At 50.9% G+C, this 14,863-nt stretch overlaps 1 protein-coding gene across 4 annotated transcripts in view; it reads right to left on the bottom strand.

Annotated features, from left to right (window-relative positions):
* Positions 1–14,863, bottom strand: part of DIXDC1 (DIX domain containing 1) — a 56,041-nt gene that overhangs the window by 19,537 nt on the left and 21,641 nt on the right. For 2 of the 4 annotated variants that reach the window (XM_087875972.1, XM_087875973.1), the window contains 3 exons: positions 14,637–14,762; positions 13,437–13,686; positions 12,489–12,599 (listed from right to left, as the gene is read on the bottom strand). In XM_087875972.1, the coding sequence (XP_087732098.1) occupies positions 12,489–12,599; positions 13,437–13,686; positions 14,637–14,762 (487 nt within the window). Of the gene's footprint in view, positions 1–4,287; positions 4,977–12,484; positions 12,600–13,436; positions 13,687–14,636; positions 14,763–14,863 lie in introns of those variants that run through there. The other 2 variants (XM_087875975.1, XM_087875974.1) reach the window with 2 other exon arrangements.

Raw genomic sequence — 14,863 nt, 5'->3', positions numbered from 1 at the left:
CATGGACCGGGAGCTGCAGAAGGGCCCAGAATGGCTTAAAGAGGATCATCTCCCAAGAGATCCTTCTGCCCCCTTCCATGAGGCTCAGACCTGTCAGTCAAGCCCCCTCCTCCCACGCAAATTAGCAAAGCCATTTCTGGTCCTACCTTTACATCTCACTGTACAGAGAGAGAGGGAGAGGAGAGAGGGAAGGAGGGAGAGAGAAATGGAGAGAGGGAGAGGGAGAAAAGAAGAGAGGGAGAGTAGGAGAGAGGGAGAGAAAAAGAGAGGGAGAGAAAGAGAGGGAAGGAGGAAGAGAGGGAGAGAGAGAGGCGGAGAGAAGGAAGGAGGGAGAGGAGGAAAAGGAGAGAGATGGAGAGAGGGGAAGAGAGGGAAGAGGGAGAGAGAGAAATGGAGAAAGAGAGAGAGAGAAAGAAATGGAGAGAGGGAAGGAGGGAGAGAGGGAGAAAAGAAGAAATGGAGAGTAGGAGAGAGGGAGAGAAGGAGAGAGGGAAAAAGAAAGAAAGAGAGGGAAGGAGGAAGAGATAAATGGAGAGAGAGAGAAATGGAGAGAGGGAAGGAGGAAGAGAGGGAGAGGGAGAAAAGAAATGGAGAGAAGGAGAGAGGGAGAGAAGAAGAGAGGGAAGAGAGAGAAAGAGAGGGAAGGAGGAAGAGAGGGAGAGAGAGGCGGAGAGAAGGAAGGAGGGAGAGGAGGAAAAGGAGAGAGATGGAGAGAGGGAAAGAGAGGGAAGAGGGAGAGAGAGAAATGGAGAAAGAGAGAGAGAGAGAGAAATGGAGAGAGGGAAGGAGGGAGAGAGGGAAAGAGGGAGAAAAGAAATGGAGAGTAGGAGAGAGGGAGAGAAGGAGAGAGGGAAAGAGAGGGAAGGAGGAAGAGAGAGAATGGAGAGAGAGAGAGGAAGAGAGAGAGAAATGGAGAGAGGGAAGGAGGGAGAGGGAGAAAAGGAGAGATAGGGAGACGGGGAGAAGGAGAGAGGGAAAGAGGAAGAAATGGAGAGAGAGAAAAGTGGGGGGACAGTATTTTCAGGGGCTTCCTCCAGAGGAGCATCCCACCCTGAACCCCTCTTCCCCACCCGAGGGCAATTCTCCCAGCCGGCGTCTCCCAGACAACAGGGGAAGGCATCCGAAGGCACTGACCCATTTAACGCATCCCCAAAGAATTCCCCCTTGCGAGTGTGAGCAAGAGTTAATGTACCATTTTCCCAGACAGAGCAACAAAGATACCCGGGACAAAAGGGAAATCAAGGGGAAAAAATGGGATTAACCGAACGAGAGAGAGAGAGGCGAGAAAACAAAGATGGGAGACCCCTTTCCCAGCTCGCTTTCCCAATCTTCCCGAGAGGGACGAGTCGGCTCCCACGGCTGAGCCCGAGTGGGTGTGGGTGTCGTGTGGGCCTCGTATCGCACACCGGGACCATATATACAAAGCATCTCACCCACTGGAGGATGGTCAGTTTTGGGGGCGTCCCATTCCGACACGAAAAAGCAACGGGTTCAAATCCTGGGGTGTTATCTCTCCTGCAACTCGTGGTTTCTCGTGGTTGACACCCATTTTCCCACGCTGCTAGTATGCCACGCCACGTTCCTGCACTTTGCACACCAAGCCCTGGAGTTTCCCCTTTGCTGCAGGCTGCTAATCTCAGTGCAACAGGAACGAGGAAGCTCAGGGTGCGAATCACACACATCCTTTAATCTTAGGGATCCTCAAACGTACAGCTGACACCCTGGTCAGTGGCAACCTTCTCTTAAAAGGAGGAGGACACGCTTGGCACAGGGGTTTTCACATCCAGCGGCAGCAGAGCAAGGTTTATTCTAAACTAATTTATAATTTTAACCAATCGAGGAAAGAAGCAAACCTGGAATTAAGGAGAAACCTCCTTAACAGTGAGGACGATTAACCCGTGGAACGACTTGCCACCAGAAGTTGTGGGTGCTCCATCACTGGAGGTTTTTAAGAAGAGATCGGACAGCCGTTTGTCTGGAACGATCTAGGGCAGGGATGGTGAACCTTTTGGGGCCCACCGGAAGTCGGGAAATGGGCCGTTTCCGGCCTCCAGAGGACCTCCTGGGGGTGGCGAAGGCCGTTTTTGCCCTCCCCAGGCTCCTAGAAAGCCTCTGGCGCCTGGGGAGGGCGAAAAATGGGCCCACTGTGCCATCACGTGCCAAAAGTGGGGGGAGCGCAGGGGGGGTCGCGCACACGCATGTCCACGCCCATAATTCAATGCCCCCCACACCCCCACGTATGCATGCACCCCGCCACACACTTTCCCCGCTTTTGGCACACGATGGCACAATGGACCCGGTAGGCCCGTTTTTCGCCCTCCCCAGGCGCCAGAGGCTTTCTAGGAGCCTGGGGAGGGCAAAAACGGCCTTTGCCACCCCCCAGAGGCCCTCCGGAGGCCAGAAACGGCCCATTTCCCGACTTCCGGTGGGCCCAGAAGGCCCAAAAATTAGCTGGCCAGCGTGCACATGCGCGCTGGAGCTGAGCTAAGGCAACGCTCGCATGCCCACAGATCTGGCTCCACGCGCCATAGGTTCGCCATCACAGATATAGGGCCTCCTGCTTGAGCAGGGGGTGGACTAGAAGACCTCTGAGGTCCCTTCCGACTGTGTTATTGGTTTATTAGTCAGTGGGACAGTTTGCCTTCAGAAGTTGTGGGTGCTTCATCACTGGAGGTTTTTAAAAAGAGACTGGAGAGCCACTTGTCTGGATCGGTACGGGGTCTCCTGCTTAAGCAGGGGGTTGGACTAGAAGACCTCCAAGGTCCCTTCCGGCTCTCTTCCGATTAATGCTAGGAGGGGCAAACACCTTGAATGTTTTGTTTCTGCAACAACCCCATGGCAACGTCCCCCTAGCCTAAGAGGAAACTGTATTTTTAAAAGGCTGCGAAAGGCCACCGCTCTCCCGGCTCAGTTGTGCATTAATAAGGAAATGAATGTTCATCGCATTGTATGCAAACTTCATTCCTGCCCAATTGTCCACCTTCTCTTGAACCCACAGCAATCCAGGTGGGACGCGGCTTCCAGCAGGTGACAACAGCAAAGACCAAGGATCACTGGATGGAGCTGTTGACCAGGAGTCTTCGAAGGGCAGGAGTGGCATCGTGCACCCCCAGAAATCCCCCTTCTCCTCCACGGAGAAGCCAAGTAGGATCCACACAGATCCCCCTCAAGAGCATTCCCAACAACCCTTCAACCCACCCACGTTCTCCCACAAGGCTAGAGAAGCAAGTTTGTTTTATTTGTTTGTTTTATTAGATTTATATACCGCCCTACTCCCGAAGGACTCAGGACGGTGAACAGGCACACAATAAAACACATAAATGCAAAATTTAAAAGCAGAAATTAAACCATTTAGCCCGAGACAAATTTAAAACATCCCAATAATTTAAAAACAGATTTAAATTTTTCAATTTAAAAGAAAAGCGGGGGGGGGGGAAGGTTAGGCCAGGCCAGCTTGCTGGAATAGGAAGGTCTTAAGAGCGCGGCGGAAAGTGCGCAGATCCGGGATCCTCCGTATCTCCGGGGGGAGCTCGTTCCAGATAGTGGGTGCCCCCACAGAGAAGGCCCTCCCCCTGGGGGCCGCCAATCGACATTGTTTGGCTGACGGCACCTGGAGGAGCCCCTCTCTAGGGGAGCGTACCGGCCGATGGGGGGCTATTGGTGGTAGTAGGCAGTCCTGTAAGTCGGTGCCCACCTTACCATATCCCACTTCCAGACCTTTTGACCGTACTGACCCCTGACTTCCCCAAACCCCCCCTCCCCTCCCCTGAAGCTCAAGACTTTCCACGCATCCATCTCCACTCCTCAGGCCACCCAATTCCCATGGAGCCAGGGTCCTTCGCATCAGGGTCTCAATGGGGGTGGGGGGAAAGGAGAGGCAAGAAGCTTTTGCAATTTATGTCTTGGAAGGGAAGAGAGAGAGAAGAGAACCGATTCATCATCTTGAATTGCTAAAACTGCAGAGAAAGCAAAAAAAAGGAAGAAAAAAAATCAAACCCATTCCAGCACAGATTTATAGCCTAAGGAACTGCCCTGCTTAATTCCTTGCCGGGGGGGGGGGGGGGAGGAGGAGGAAGGGAGACGGAGCTGCACCCAAGCTGAAGTGGAATTTTTAGAAATGGCCCGGAAAAGCAACTCAGGAAGGACCACCGAGCCCCCCCACCCCACCCTTGCCCAATTTTCACAAGGGCCCTGCTCCCTCGACCATCGTGCCACCCCCCCTGCAGTCTGTTCTCCCCCCTCTCTCTTCGCCCCGCGTGAAAGCATCCGTGCCAAAGGAAGGCTCACCATTTCACCGGCTTCCCTCCCATGTTCCGAATTTGGCTCTGCCCCAGAGCCCGTCTCCTGGCCAGCCTGGATCTTCACATGCCACATCCCTCCGCCAACCTTCTGTGCCACGGAGGTTGGCCAAAACCTTTCGGACCAGGTCAGGTCGATGATGTCCGGATTGGGACACGGAGTCGTGGCGAGCAGGAAGGATGCCGAAGTCGTCCGTCTCCCTCGCTTCTTCTTCGGAAGGGGAGTTGGAAACCCAGGCAGTCCCCGGGGCGGCCGGCCCCGTGTTTCTCAGCTCAGCCGGGATGTTGTTTTGTTTTGCACTGTTGCGTTGCGGGTCTGACGCATGCCCAAATTCCTTTTGGCAGCCCCAAGAGAGAGAGAGAGAGGGAGACAGCCAGCAGTCTGTGTCTCCTTTCTCATCCCATCCCGGACAGCAGCCGATTCCCTTCTCAGCCGAGAGCCCAAATTGAGACGAAGGATCCAGGCCCCGGTGGGTCGCGTGGGGTGGCACGGAGCCAGCCCCCCACTCCCTGGCCCGAGGTGGGAATGCACACACCCGCAAAGTATGTGTATGCACACGTATGTGGTGTGTTGCTCTCCCCGCAGCTCTGCTGTCACTGGGGCTGTGCGAGGCAGCTGCGTTTCTCCCCGAGTTGTCTAAGCCGTGGACGATGGAGGGGAGGGAAAAGAGGGGAGGGAGGGAGGGAGCTGCCTGGGAAAAGCAGCAGGATTTGGCCAGGGCTGTTGTGAGTCACTCACGACCGCTGCCTTCCCTTCCCCTGGAAGGTTAACACCACCAAAAAAAATATTTACAAGCCACCCTGGGGAAGAGATGCCCTGTGCGGGCACACAGACAAACACACACCTTCATTGTGTCCCTGAGGTGCAAAGGATTTTTGCTCTGTGTGCCCACCTCCCCTGAGGGGGGGGAGGGAGGGGCGGGGGAGAGGGGAGGGGAGCGGATCAAAGCCCCCTGCACAGACCCTTCTGCATTTCAGACCCGCCCTTTCCAGGCGCTCCTTTGCCAGATTTGGGCTTATTTTCTCCTGGTGGGGGGAGGGGGGATGTGGGGGGGGGGGGGAGGAGAAAGACAGGGAACGTTTGGGAGACCGAGGAGGGAGTGCGGCAGCTGCCAACTGCAGAGAGACACACGCACCAACCTGTTGTGTTTTATACAGCGACCCACAACGCATGCGAACGCAACGTCATTTGAGAAGCTGGGCGATGCTGGATGCAAAGCAGCGAAAATGGGCTTCACAGACCCCCACCCACACCCGACATCCCCTTAATCCTTGCTGGGAGCAGGGGTGGGGTGGGGGGAGGGATGCACCCAAACCAGTCAAAGCCCCCCCATGAGATGCCCTGTCCGTGTTCTGCAGCTGGATAAAGGCAGGCTCTGGGCTGGCAGGCATGAAATACGCTGCGCCTGGCAGTTTTGCTCCATTCCTTATTCAGCGTTGGCAACAGCCTTCATTGCTAAGATCCCCAACACACACACACACACACACACACCAAAAATGCCAAAGAGATACAGCTGGACCAGACCGAGAGAAATGCTTCAAGGTGAAGGGAAGTGCAAAGAAAGACAGTTGGAAGAAACCTTAATCTTGCCATCCGAATGATTTTATGAGGATTGATATTGGGAGCTCTTGGATATTTACACCTCTGCCTGCCAAGAGAAGAGGAAGGGAGGGAGGAGGAGGAAGAGGAGGAGGAGGAGGAAGAAGAGGAGGAAGAGGAGAGGGAGGGGGGAGGAGGAAGAGGAGGAGGAGGAAGAGGAGGAGAAGGGGGGAGGAGGAGGAGGAAGAAGAGGAAGAGGAGGAGAGGGAGGGGGAGGAGGAAGAGGAAGAGGAGGGGGGGAGGAAGAGGAGGAAGAGGAGGAGGAAGAGGGGGAAGGAGGAGGAGGGGTGGAGGAAGAAGAGGAAGAGAGGGAAGATGGAAGAGAGGGAGGGGGAGGGGGAGTAGGAAGAAGAGGAAGAGGAGGAAGAGGAGGAGAGGGAGGGGGAGGAGGAAGAGGGGGGAGGAGGAGGAGGGGTGGAGGAAGTAGAGGAAGAGCAGAAGGAAGATGGAGGAGGGGGAGGGGGAGGAGGAAGAAGAGGAAAAGGAAGAGGAGGAAGAGGAGGTGATGGTGATTTTTGGCACTCTCTGAGGTTGTTGTTGTTTTTTCTTGCAGACGTTTCATGACCCAACTAGGTAACATCATCAGCGGTAGAAAGGGGAAGGAGGAAGGGCTTTTCTTGCCAGAGTTGTTAAGTGAATCAATACAGTTCTTAAATGAGTTGACTTCGCTCGTCAGAAGGTGGCAAAAGGGAATCACGTGACCCCCGGGAACAATGCGACGGTCATAAATAGGAGTCAGTTGCCAAGAGTTTGAATTTTGGATCACGTGACATGGGGGATGCTGCAGGGGTCATAAGTGTGAAAAACGATCGTTGAGTCCCTGTTTTCAGTGCCATTGTAACTTCAGACAGTCATTAAACGAATTGTCGTACTTGTACTTCTAAACAAAGAAATACATAAATTGCGGGTACTTTGTCGTCAACTTTCCTGCTGCTGCATTAAGTGAGGAGGCAGATTAATCCTGCGGACGGATTACAGCCAGTCAGAGGGATTACAAAGGGAGAGATCCCGCTTAGCCACCCAGAGATCTACCGTAAGCTCATCAAGTTCTCAAATTCCTCCTTCGCGCTCCCCAGACACCAAGGGCCGAGTTCGTCCGTGCCCAAACAGGGCATCTTCTCCGCCTGGCAAAGGGTTTAGAATTGCGGCTGGTTTCAAAAACCTTCCATACATTATATTGCGCATACTTACTGCAGCAAGAATCGCATTCGCAAAAAAAATGGGGAAAAAAAAAGTCTCCTCGGACGAAACGAGGAGAAAATTCTAGGAAAATTCTCGAATGCGCAGAGATGGATAAAATGACTGTGGGAGTTGAAAGAGAGAGAGGATTCGGAATATTATGAAATATGGAATAAAATGTACAGTTGGTTCGAAAACAGAAATCAGAACAAGAAATGTTTAACTTAATATTGATGAAACTTAAAAGTAACTGAACAACATTAAATAAAGAGATGTAAATATAAACAAATATAAAGGTGTAGATAAGAACAATGCATATTATAGAATATTATAGAATATTATAGATATTATGACGGGACAAAGAGACCCCTTTGCAATGGACACAAGATAGCTGTGAATACTCCAACACTGGAAGATTTTAAATAAGATGTTGGACAACCATTTGTCTGAAGTGGTGTAGAGTTTCCTGCCTAAGCAGGGGGTTGGACTAGATGTCCTCCAAGGTCCCTTCCAACTCGGTTATTCTATTGTATTCAGGTAGCAAGAAACGTTCCTGGGATACTGGCCAGGTTCAGGAGAGAAACGGAGGAAGGGAAGAGCTGCCAATTAGAGCAGCCGAGCGACCGGTGGGGGGCAAACTGTAATTATCCAACCTGGATGGGAGCCAGGAGGCTGGACCACTCCCTTTAATTCCCGTGAAATGCAGCGTGCCCTATTTTTAATGAGCTCCTGTGCAGGGAACGGCCGGCCTCTCCGTCTCCTCTGAAGGGGAGAAGTGTCAAGGCAGCCCCTCTTTAGCCCAGGGGTCCTAAATGAACTCAAGAGCTTTCTTCATGATCCCAGGATCTGATTTCCAAGGAGAACTACTAATTACTCAGCCAGCTGCAGAGTAGAGGCCAGGTCCCTGTATAGCAGGGGTCTCCAACATTGGCAACTTTAAGTGTTGTGGACTTCAACTCCCAGAATTCCTTAGCTAGGAGTCTCCAACCTTGGCAACTTTAAGACTTGTAGACTTCAACTCCCAGAATTCCTTAGCTAGGAGTCTCCAACCATGGCAACTTTAAGACTTGTAGACTTCAACTCCCAGAATTCCTTAGCTAGGAGTCTCCAACCTTGGCAACTTTAAGACTTGTAGACTTCAACTCCCAGAATTCCTTAGCTAGGAGTCTCCAACCTTGGCAACTTTAAGACTTGTAGACTTCAACTCCCAGAATTCCTTAGCTAGGAGTCTCCAACCTTGGCAACTTTAAGACTTGTAGACTTCAACTCCCAGAATTCCTTAGCTAGGAGTCTCCAACCTTGGCAACTTTAAGACTTGTAGACTTCAACTCCCAGAATTCCTTAGCTAGGAGTCTCCAACCTTGGCAACTTTAAGACTTGTAGACTTCAACTCCCAGAATTCCTTAGCTAGGAGTCTCCAACCTTGGCAACTTTAAGACTTGTAGACTTCAACTCCCAGAATTCCTTAGCTAGGAGTCTCCAACCTTGGCAACTTTAAGTCTTGTGGACTTCAACTCCCAGAATTCCTTAGCTAAGAGTCTCCAACATTGGCAACTTTAAGACTTGTAGACTTCAACTCCCAGAATTCCTTAGCTAGGAGTCTCCAACCTTGGCAACTTTAAGTCTTGTGGACTTCAACTCCCAGAATTCCTTAGCTAGGAGTCTCCAACCATGGCAACTTTAAGACTTGTAGACTTCAACTCCCAGAATTCCTTAGCTAGGAGTCTCCAACCTTGGCAACTTTAAGACTTGTAGACTTCAACTCCCAGAATTCCTTAGCTAGGAGTCTCCAACCTTGGCAACTTTAAGACTTGTAGACTTCAACTCCCAGAATTCCTTAGCTAGGAGTCTCCAACCTTGGCAACTTTAAGACTTGTAGACTTCAACTCCCAGAATTCCTTAGCTAGGAGTCTCCAACCTTGGCAACTTTAAGACTTGTAGACTTCAACTCCCAGAATTCCTTAGCTAGGAGTCTCCAACCTTGGCAACTTTAAGACTTGTAGACTTCAACTCCCAGAATTCCTTAGCTAGGAGTCTCCAACCTTGGCAACTTTAAGACTTGTAGACTTCAACTCCCAGAATTCCTTAGCTAGGAGTCTCCAACCTTGGCAACTTTAAGACTTGTAGACTTCAACTCCCAGAATTCCTTAGCTAGGAGTCTCCAACCTTGGCAACTTTAAGACTTGTAGACTTCAACTCCCAGAATTCCTTAGCTAGGAGTCTCCAACCTTGGCAACTTTAAGACTTGTAGACTTCAACTCCCAGAATTCCTTAGCTATGAGTCTCCAACCTTGGCAACTTTAAGACTTGTAGACTTCAACTCCCAGAATTCCTTAGCTAGGAGTCTCCAACCCTGGCAACTTTAAGACTTGTAGACTTCAACTCCCAGAATTCCTTAGCTAGGAGTCTCCAACCTTGGCAACTTTAAGACTTGTAGACTTCAACTCCCAGAATTCCTTAGCTAGGAGTCTCCAACCTTGGCAACTTTAAGACTTGTAGACTTCAACTCCCAGAATTCCTTAGCTAGGAGTCTCCAACCTTGGCAACTTTAAGACTTGTAGACTTCAACTCCCAGAATTCCTTAGCTAGGAGTCTCCAACCTTGGCAACTTTAAGACTTGTAGACTTCAACTCCCAGAATTCCTTAGCTAGGAGTCTCCAACCTTGGCAACTTTAAGACTTGTAGACTTCAACTCCCAGAATTCCTTAGCTAGGAGTCTCCAACCCTGGCAACTTTAAGACTTGTAGACTTCAACTCCCAGAATTCCTTAGCTAGGAGTCTCCAACCTTGGCAACTTTAAGACTTGTAGACTTCAACTCCCAGAATTCCTTAGCTAGGAGTCTCCAACCTTGGCAACTTTAAGACTTGTAGACTTCAACTCCCAGAATTCCTTAGCTAGGAGTCTCCAACCTTGGCAACTTTAAGACTTGTAGACTTCAACTCCCAGAATTCCTTAGCTAGGAGTCTCCAACCTTGGCAACTTTAAGACTTGTAGACTTCAACTCCCAGAATTCCTTAGCTAAGAGTCTCCAACCTTGGCAACTTTAAGACTTGTAGACTTCAACTCCCAGAAGTCCACAAGTCTTAAAATTGCCAAGGTTGGAGACCTCTGCTTTATAGCCCCCTTGATGGGGCCTTCGTAGCAAAAAGCCACAATTACACCCTAATTACACATCCTGCCATCTCCTGTGCCAGAGGTCCCTCTCTCTGTCTCTCTCTCTCTCACATCCTTGACGCAATTCTCCATTTTTTTCATCCCACGTCTGCCAAACCCACAGCCGCAAAAGCAAAACCATTCTTACACAAAGGTGGGTTTTACTCACTAGCCCGCCTATCACAAAGCAACTGCTTATAAAGTTGGCGAGGAATTCTTATTTTTCTATCCTTGCAGGGATGATGAGAATTTTGGGGAAAGGGATGGAACATTTACAAAACCTGGGAAGGGCCAAAGCCACATTAGACGGAGGCCAAGAGGTGCTCCGGGCTGGCGAAAGGCTGAAAATGAGCCCATACTGCAGGATGAACGGTGACTAAAAGCCCGGGGGGGGGGGGGTTTCCATAACAGCAACAAAACCTGGTTTTCCTCCTCACAACTCCATTTTTACCAAATTGGGTTAGTTAGAAAAGATGCAACCAGTCCTCTCCTCGCTTTTTCCCAGGGGTGAAATCCAGCAGGTTCTGACAGGTTCTGGAGAACCGGTAGCGGAAATTTTGAGTAGTTCGGAGAACTGGCAAATACCACCTCTGGCTGGCCCCAGAGTAGGGTGGGAATGGAGATTTTGCAATATCCTTCCTCCAGGAGTGGGGTGGAAATGGAGATTTTGCAATATCCTTCCTTTAGGAGTGGGGTGGGAATGGGGATTTTGCAGTATCCTTCCTCCAGGAGTGGGGTGGGAATGGAGATTTTGCAATATCCTTCCTTTAGGAGTGGGGTGGAAATGGAGATTTTGTAATATCCTTCCTTTAGGAGTGGGGTGGGAATGGGGATTTTGCAGTATCCTTCCTCCAGGAATGGGGTGTGAATGGAGATTTTGCAGTATCCTTCCTCCAGAAGTGGGGTGGGAATGTGGATTTTGCAGTATCCTTCCTCCAGGAGTGGGGTGGGAATGGGGATTTTGCAGTATCCTTCCTCCAGGAATGGGGTGGGAATGTGGATTTTGCAATATCCTTCCCCCAGGAGTGGGGTGGGAATGGGGATTGTGCAGTATCCTTCCCCTGCCACGCCCACCAAGCCACGCCCACAGAACCGGTAGTTTAAAAAATTGGATTTCACCACTGCTTTTTCCCCCCGTTTCATGTTTCCCAGAACAAAAAGTCAGTTGTAGGAACTCTTCTCAGAACCTGCTGGTGAATTATAAATGCCCCCCCCCCAAAAAAAAGACCCCCAAGGAACCCACGCATTATGGAAAGCCAGAAGTGGCACCTAGCGAAAAGTTATTTGGATCCCTGAACGCAGGGAGACGAACAGAGCATGCAAACTGGCAAACCGTCTCGGTTCCGAAGACAGGATTGAACGAGGATTTCAACAAGGGCATCCCGACAACACGACAAAGGTGAGTGCCGGCAGGCAGAAACCATGAGGACTGCCCGCCCTGAAACTGACCTGACCGAAGCCATTTTGAAGCTTCAAGTGTTGTCACACTGGAGCTCAGGGATAGGGAGGGGGCAATAGTGATAGCTGGGGTTTTGTAGCCAAAACAAAAGGCTTTCTCCTGGGAACCAAGGTCACTCCCACTCCTGTGGACTTACTCCAGGTTCTGTTGTGGCTCCGTTGCCTGAGCCTGGGCTATCGACAGATGCAGACTCTGAGAATGAGGGAGAGGAGTTGGCAAGGCCTCCCTCTCCAGGACCCTCCTCTCTGGCAATGCCTCCGGAGGACACCGAAGGCCAAACGATAGGCTCAGAGCCAAGCACATCCCCGCAGCCACAGGTGGACAGCGACGAAGGAGATAAGTGCTGGCTGGACCCTCGGCAGAGGCGCAGGGAGAAGTGTGCGCAGCAGAGGGGAAGGCGTGCCAGAGATTAGCTGAGTCACTGGACCACACCCCACAGGATATAAATGTGGGTGTGGTGGCCGGTTCAGTTTGTGACGAGCAAAAACTGGAAATACTCCATGATCTCTGTGTTACTGGACTTTGCCTGCTTTATCGGATTGCATTTGGATTAATCCTTGTATTGTTGACACTCTGCCTGTTTTATCGGAATGCTGGCAGTCTAATCTTTGTTTTGTGTGAGTAAAGTCTGAATTGACAGTTAGCCACTGGGTTGCTGCCAGCTTTATCTTCAAAGAGTTTTGTCGTGTGGCTTATTAACTCCGGGCCGTCTGTGGGGGTGTGTGTGTGGGGTACGGGGACAGAACAGGTTCCTAGGGGTGACGAAGGAGTGAGTAGAGGAAGGGGAGCATCTCTTACCTGGAGAAAGAGGACTCTGAAGGGCCACTGCTCTGCTGGCCTTCGTACTGCTGGACGAGCGCTCGGACACTCCAGTGCGGCCGCTCAATCTCTCCGTGCAGGTGGCTGTTTCTAGAGAGAAGGACGGCACCGTCAGGAGGGAAGGCCAGAGCGCCCCAAAAAGAGAGAGACAAAATGCTTTCCCCTCTGCATCCTTTCCTCTCCATCCGGTGGTTGGTTTTCAAAAGTGCTTTACAGCTCTCTCTGAGCGGTTTAAAGAGTCAGCCTCTTGCCCCCCAACAATCTGGGTCCTCATTTTACCCACCACGGAAGGATGGGGGGCTGAGTCAACCTTGAGCCAGTCAGGATCGATCTCCTGGGAATTGGCAGATTTAGCCTGAAATACTGCATTCTAACCATAGGGAGGGTGGGAGGGAGGGAAAAAGGAAGGAAGGAAGGAAGGAAGGAAGGAAGGAAGGAAGGAAGGAAGGAAGGAAGGAAGGAAGGAAGGAAGGAAGGAAGGAAGGAAGGAATAGCCCTTAAGACTCATAGACCGCTTCACAGTGCTTTTACAGCCCTCTCTAAGCGGTTTACAGAGTCAGCCTCTTGCCCCCCCAACAATCTGGGTCCTCATTTTACCCACCTCGGAAGGATGGGAGGCTGAGACAACCTTGAGCCAGTGAAATTCAAACTACCAAACTGCAGGCAGCCGGCAGTCAGCAGAAGTAGCCTGCAGTACCACACTCTAACCACTGCGCCACCGCGGCGCTGCAATGATCATAAATAGGGTGTTTAGCACCCAAATTTTGACCATGTAACCGTTGTAGGGATGGTGAACTGATCATCGGTCACTTTTTTCAATGCCACTGTATCTTCAAACGGTCACTAAGCGAATGGTTCTAAGCCGAGAACTACTTGTAAAGATTGAAGCGTCGTTTTTGCTGCCATCCCAAAAAACAGATCACGTACCTAGGGTGAGGCTGGAAGGCATCACGGCCCACTCCCGAGACATCCTGGCGGACCTCTGCCAGGGCGGCCACCGCCTCCTGGGCAACAGCTACGGCCGAGCGAGACCTGTGATGGGCCAGCAAGATTCTGCTTCCCCCCTGGATCTCCTCCACGGTTCCTGGTGAAGCGATTTTGCCGGATCCAGGCTTAAAGTGAGCGGCCAGCGCAAGGACCAGCCTCATGATGCATTTCAGATTCCCGTCCACGATATCTAGAAGACACAAATACGCCAAAATGGTCGTGAGCTGATCAAGGGAAAGTGTTCTGCCCCAGCTACGGATCCCAAAGAACGCAGCACGCACAAAGTTTGTACAAAACTTAATTTATTAAAATAACTCAGTCTTTTTCAAAACAAAGGCTGTTAATAAACTTTCTTAACGGCCTACAAGAAACCAAAGATAAAGTAATCACAATCTTACTAAGGTTGGCAGAAAGCCCAGAAGCAATTTGCAGAGAATCCAGACGCGAAGGAGAGTGAGCTAAAGTTGTTCCCTACAAATTGCTTCAGTCGGCGTTCCTCCTTAAGTTCCTCCTTAAATCAGTGGCCTGTGCAGCTAGTAGCTGATTCAGACAGCGAGGAGGCTGGTGTGGTGCTGCACCTACAGCCTATGCAGCTGGCACTCGAGTCGGACAATGAGGAGGCTGGAGAAGATGTGGTGCCAGAGGCGGGGATTCAGCCAGGGCCTTCAGAACCTCCAGAAGCTCCCGTAAGTGAAGAGGAAGAAGAGGAGGGGCCTTTTCTCGATGCACGAGCACGCAGAGCTGTTAAAAGGCAAGAGTGACTCCTCAGGAGGAGTTCTCCTTGAGAGTAAGGCTTGGAGCTAATTGGCCACTCCCTTAGCCTATTTAAGGGGGACCGCCGACTGAAGCAATTTGCAGGGAACAATTTAGTTGTGTCTTGTCTTGCTTATCTTATCAGCTTCCTGCAAATTGCTTCTGGGCATTCTGCCAACCATAGTAAGCTTTCGGTTATTATTCTTTGAATTCTTGGCGGCTGTTAATGCAATTAATTAACAGCCGTTGTTGTAAAAAACTGGTTTATTCAATAAACTTTGTGAACGGTATTTGTGTGTCGCTGCGTTCTTTGGGGTCCGCAGCTGGGGCAGAACAGGACTGGAATACCCAGGCCCTTCAAGGTTAACAGTTGAGGTTGAGGTTCACCTTTAGCCGAGGTCTGGTGCATGCGGATCTTCTTGGACGCCACGAATTGTAGGACTTTTTCCACGTTCTCCTTCATGGCCTGCTGGTTGGTGGGCGACTCCTCCACGGCACTGAGTTTCTCTCCAGCTGCAAGAGAGGAGGAGCAGCCAAATTTTAGGGCAACTCTTAACCCTGCAGGTATGGAGTTTGGCAGGATGGTCAATGGTCAACCTCCCCACCCCCTCCAT

Source organism: Pantherophis guttatus, chromosome 9 (assembly GCF_059756535.1).
Source record: "Pantherophis guttatus breed Tessera chromosome 9, ASM5975653v1, whole genome shotgun sequence".
Taxonomy (NCBI): Eukaryota; Metazoa; Chordata; class Lepidosauria; order Squamata; family Colubridae; genus Pantherophis; species Pantherophis guttatus.
Note: the sequence above shows the minus strand (reverse complement) of the source record. Positions and strands in the feature narration are given on the sequence as shown.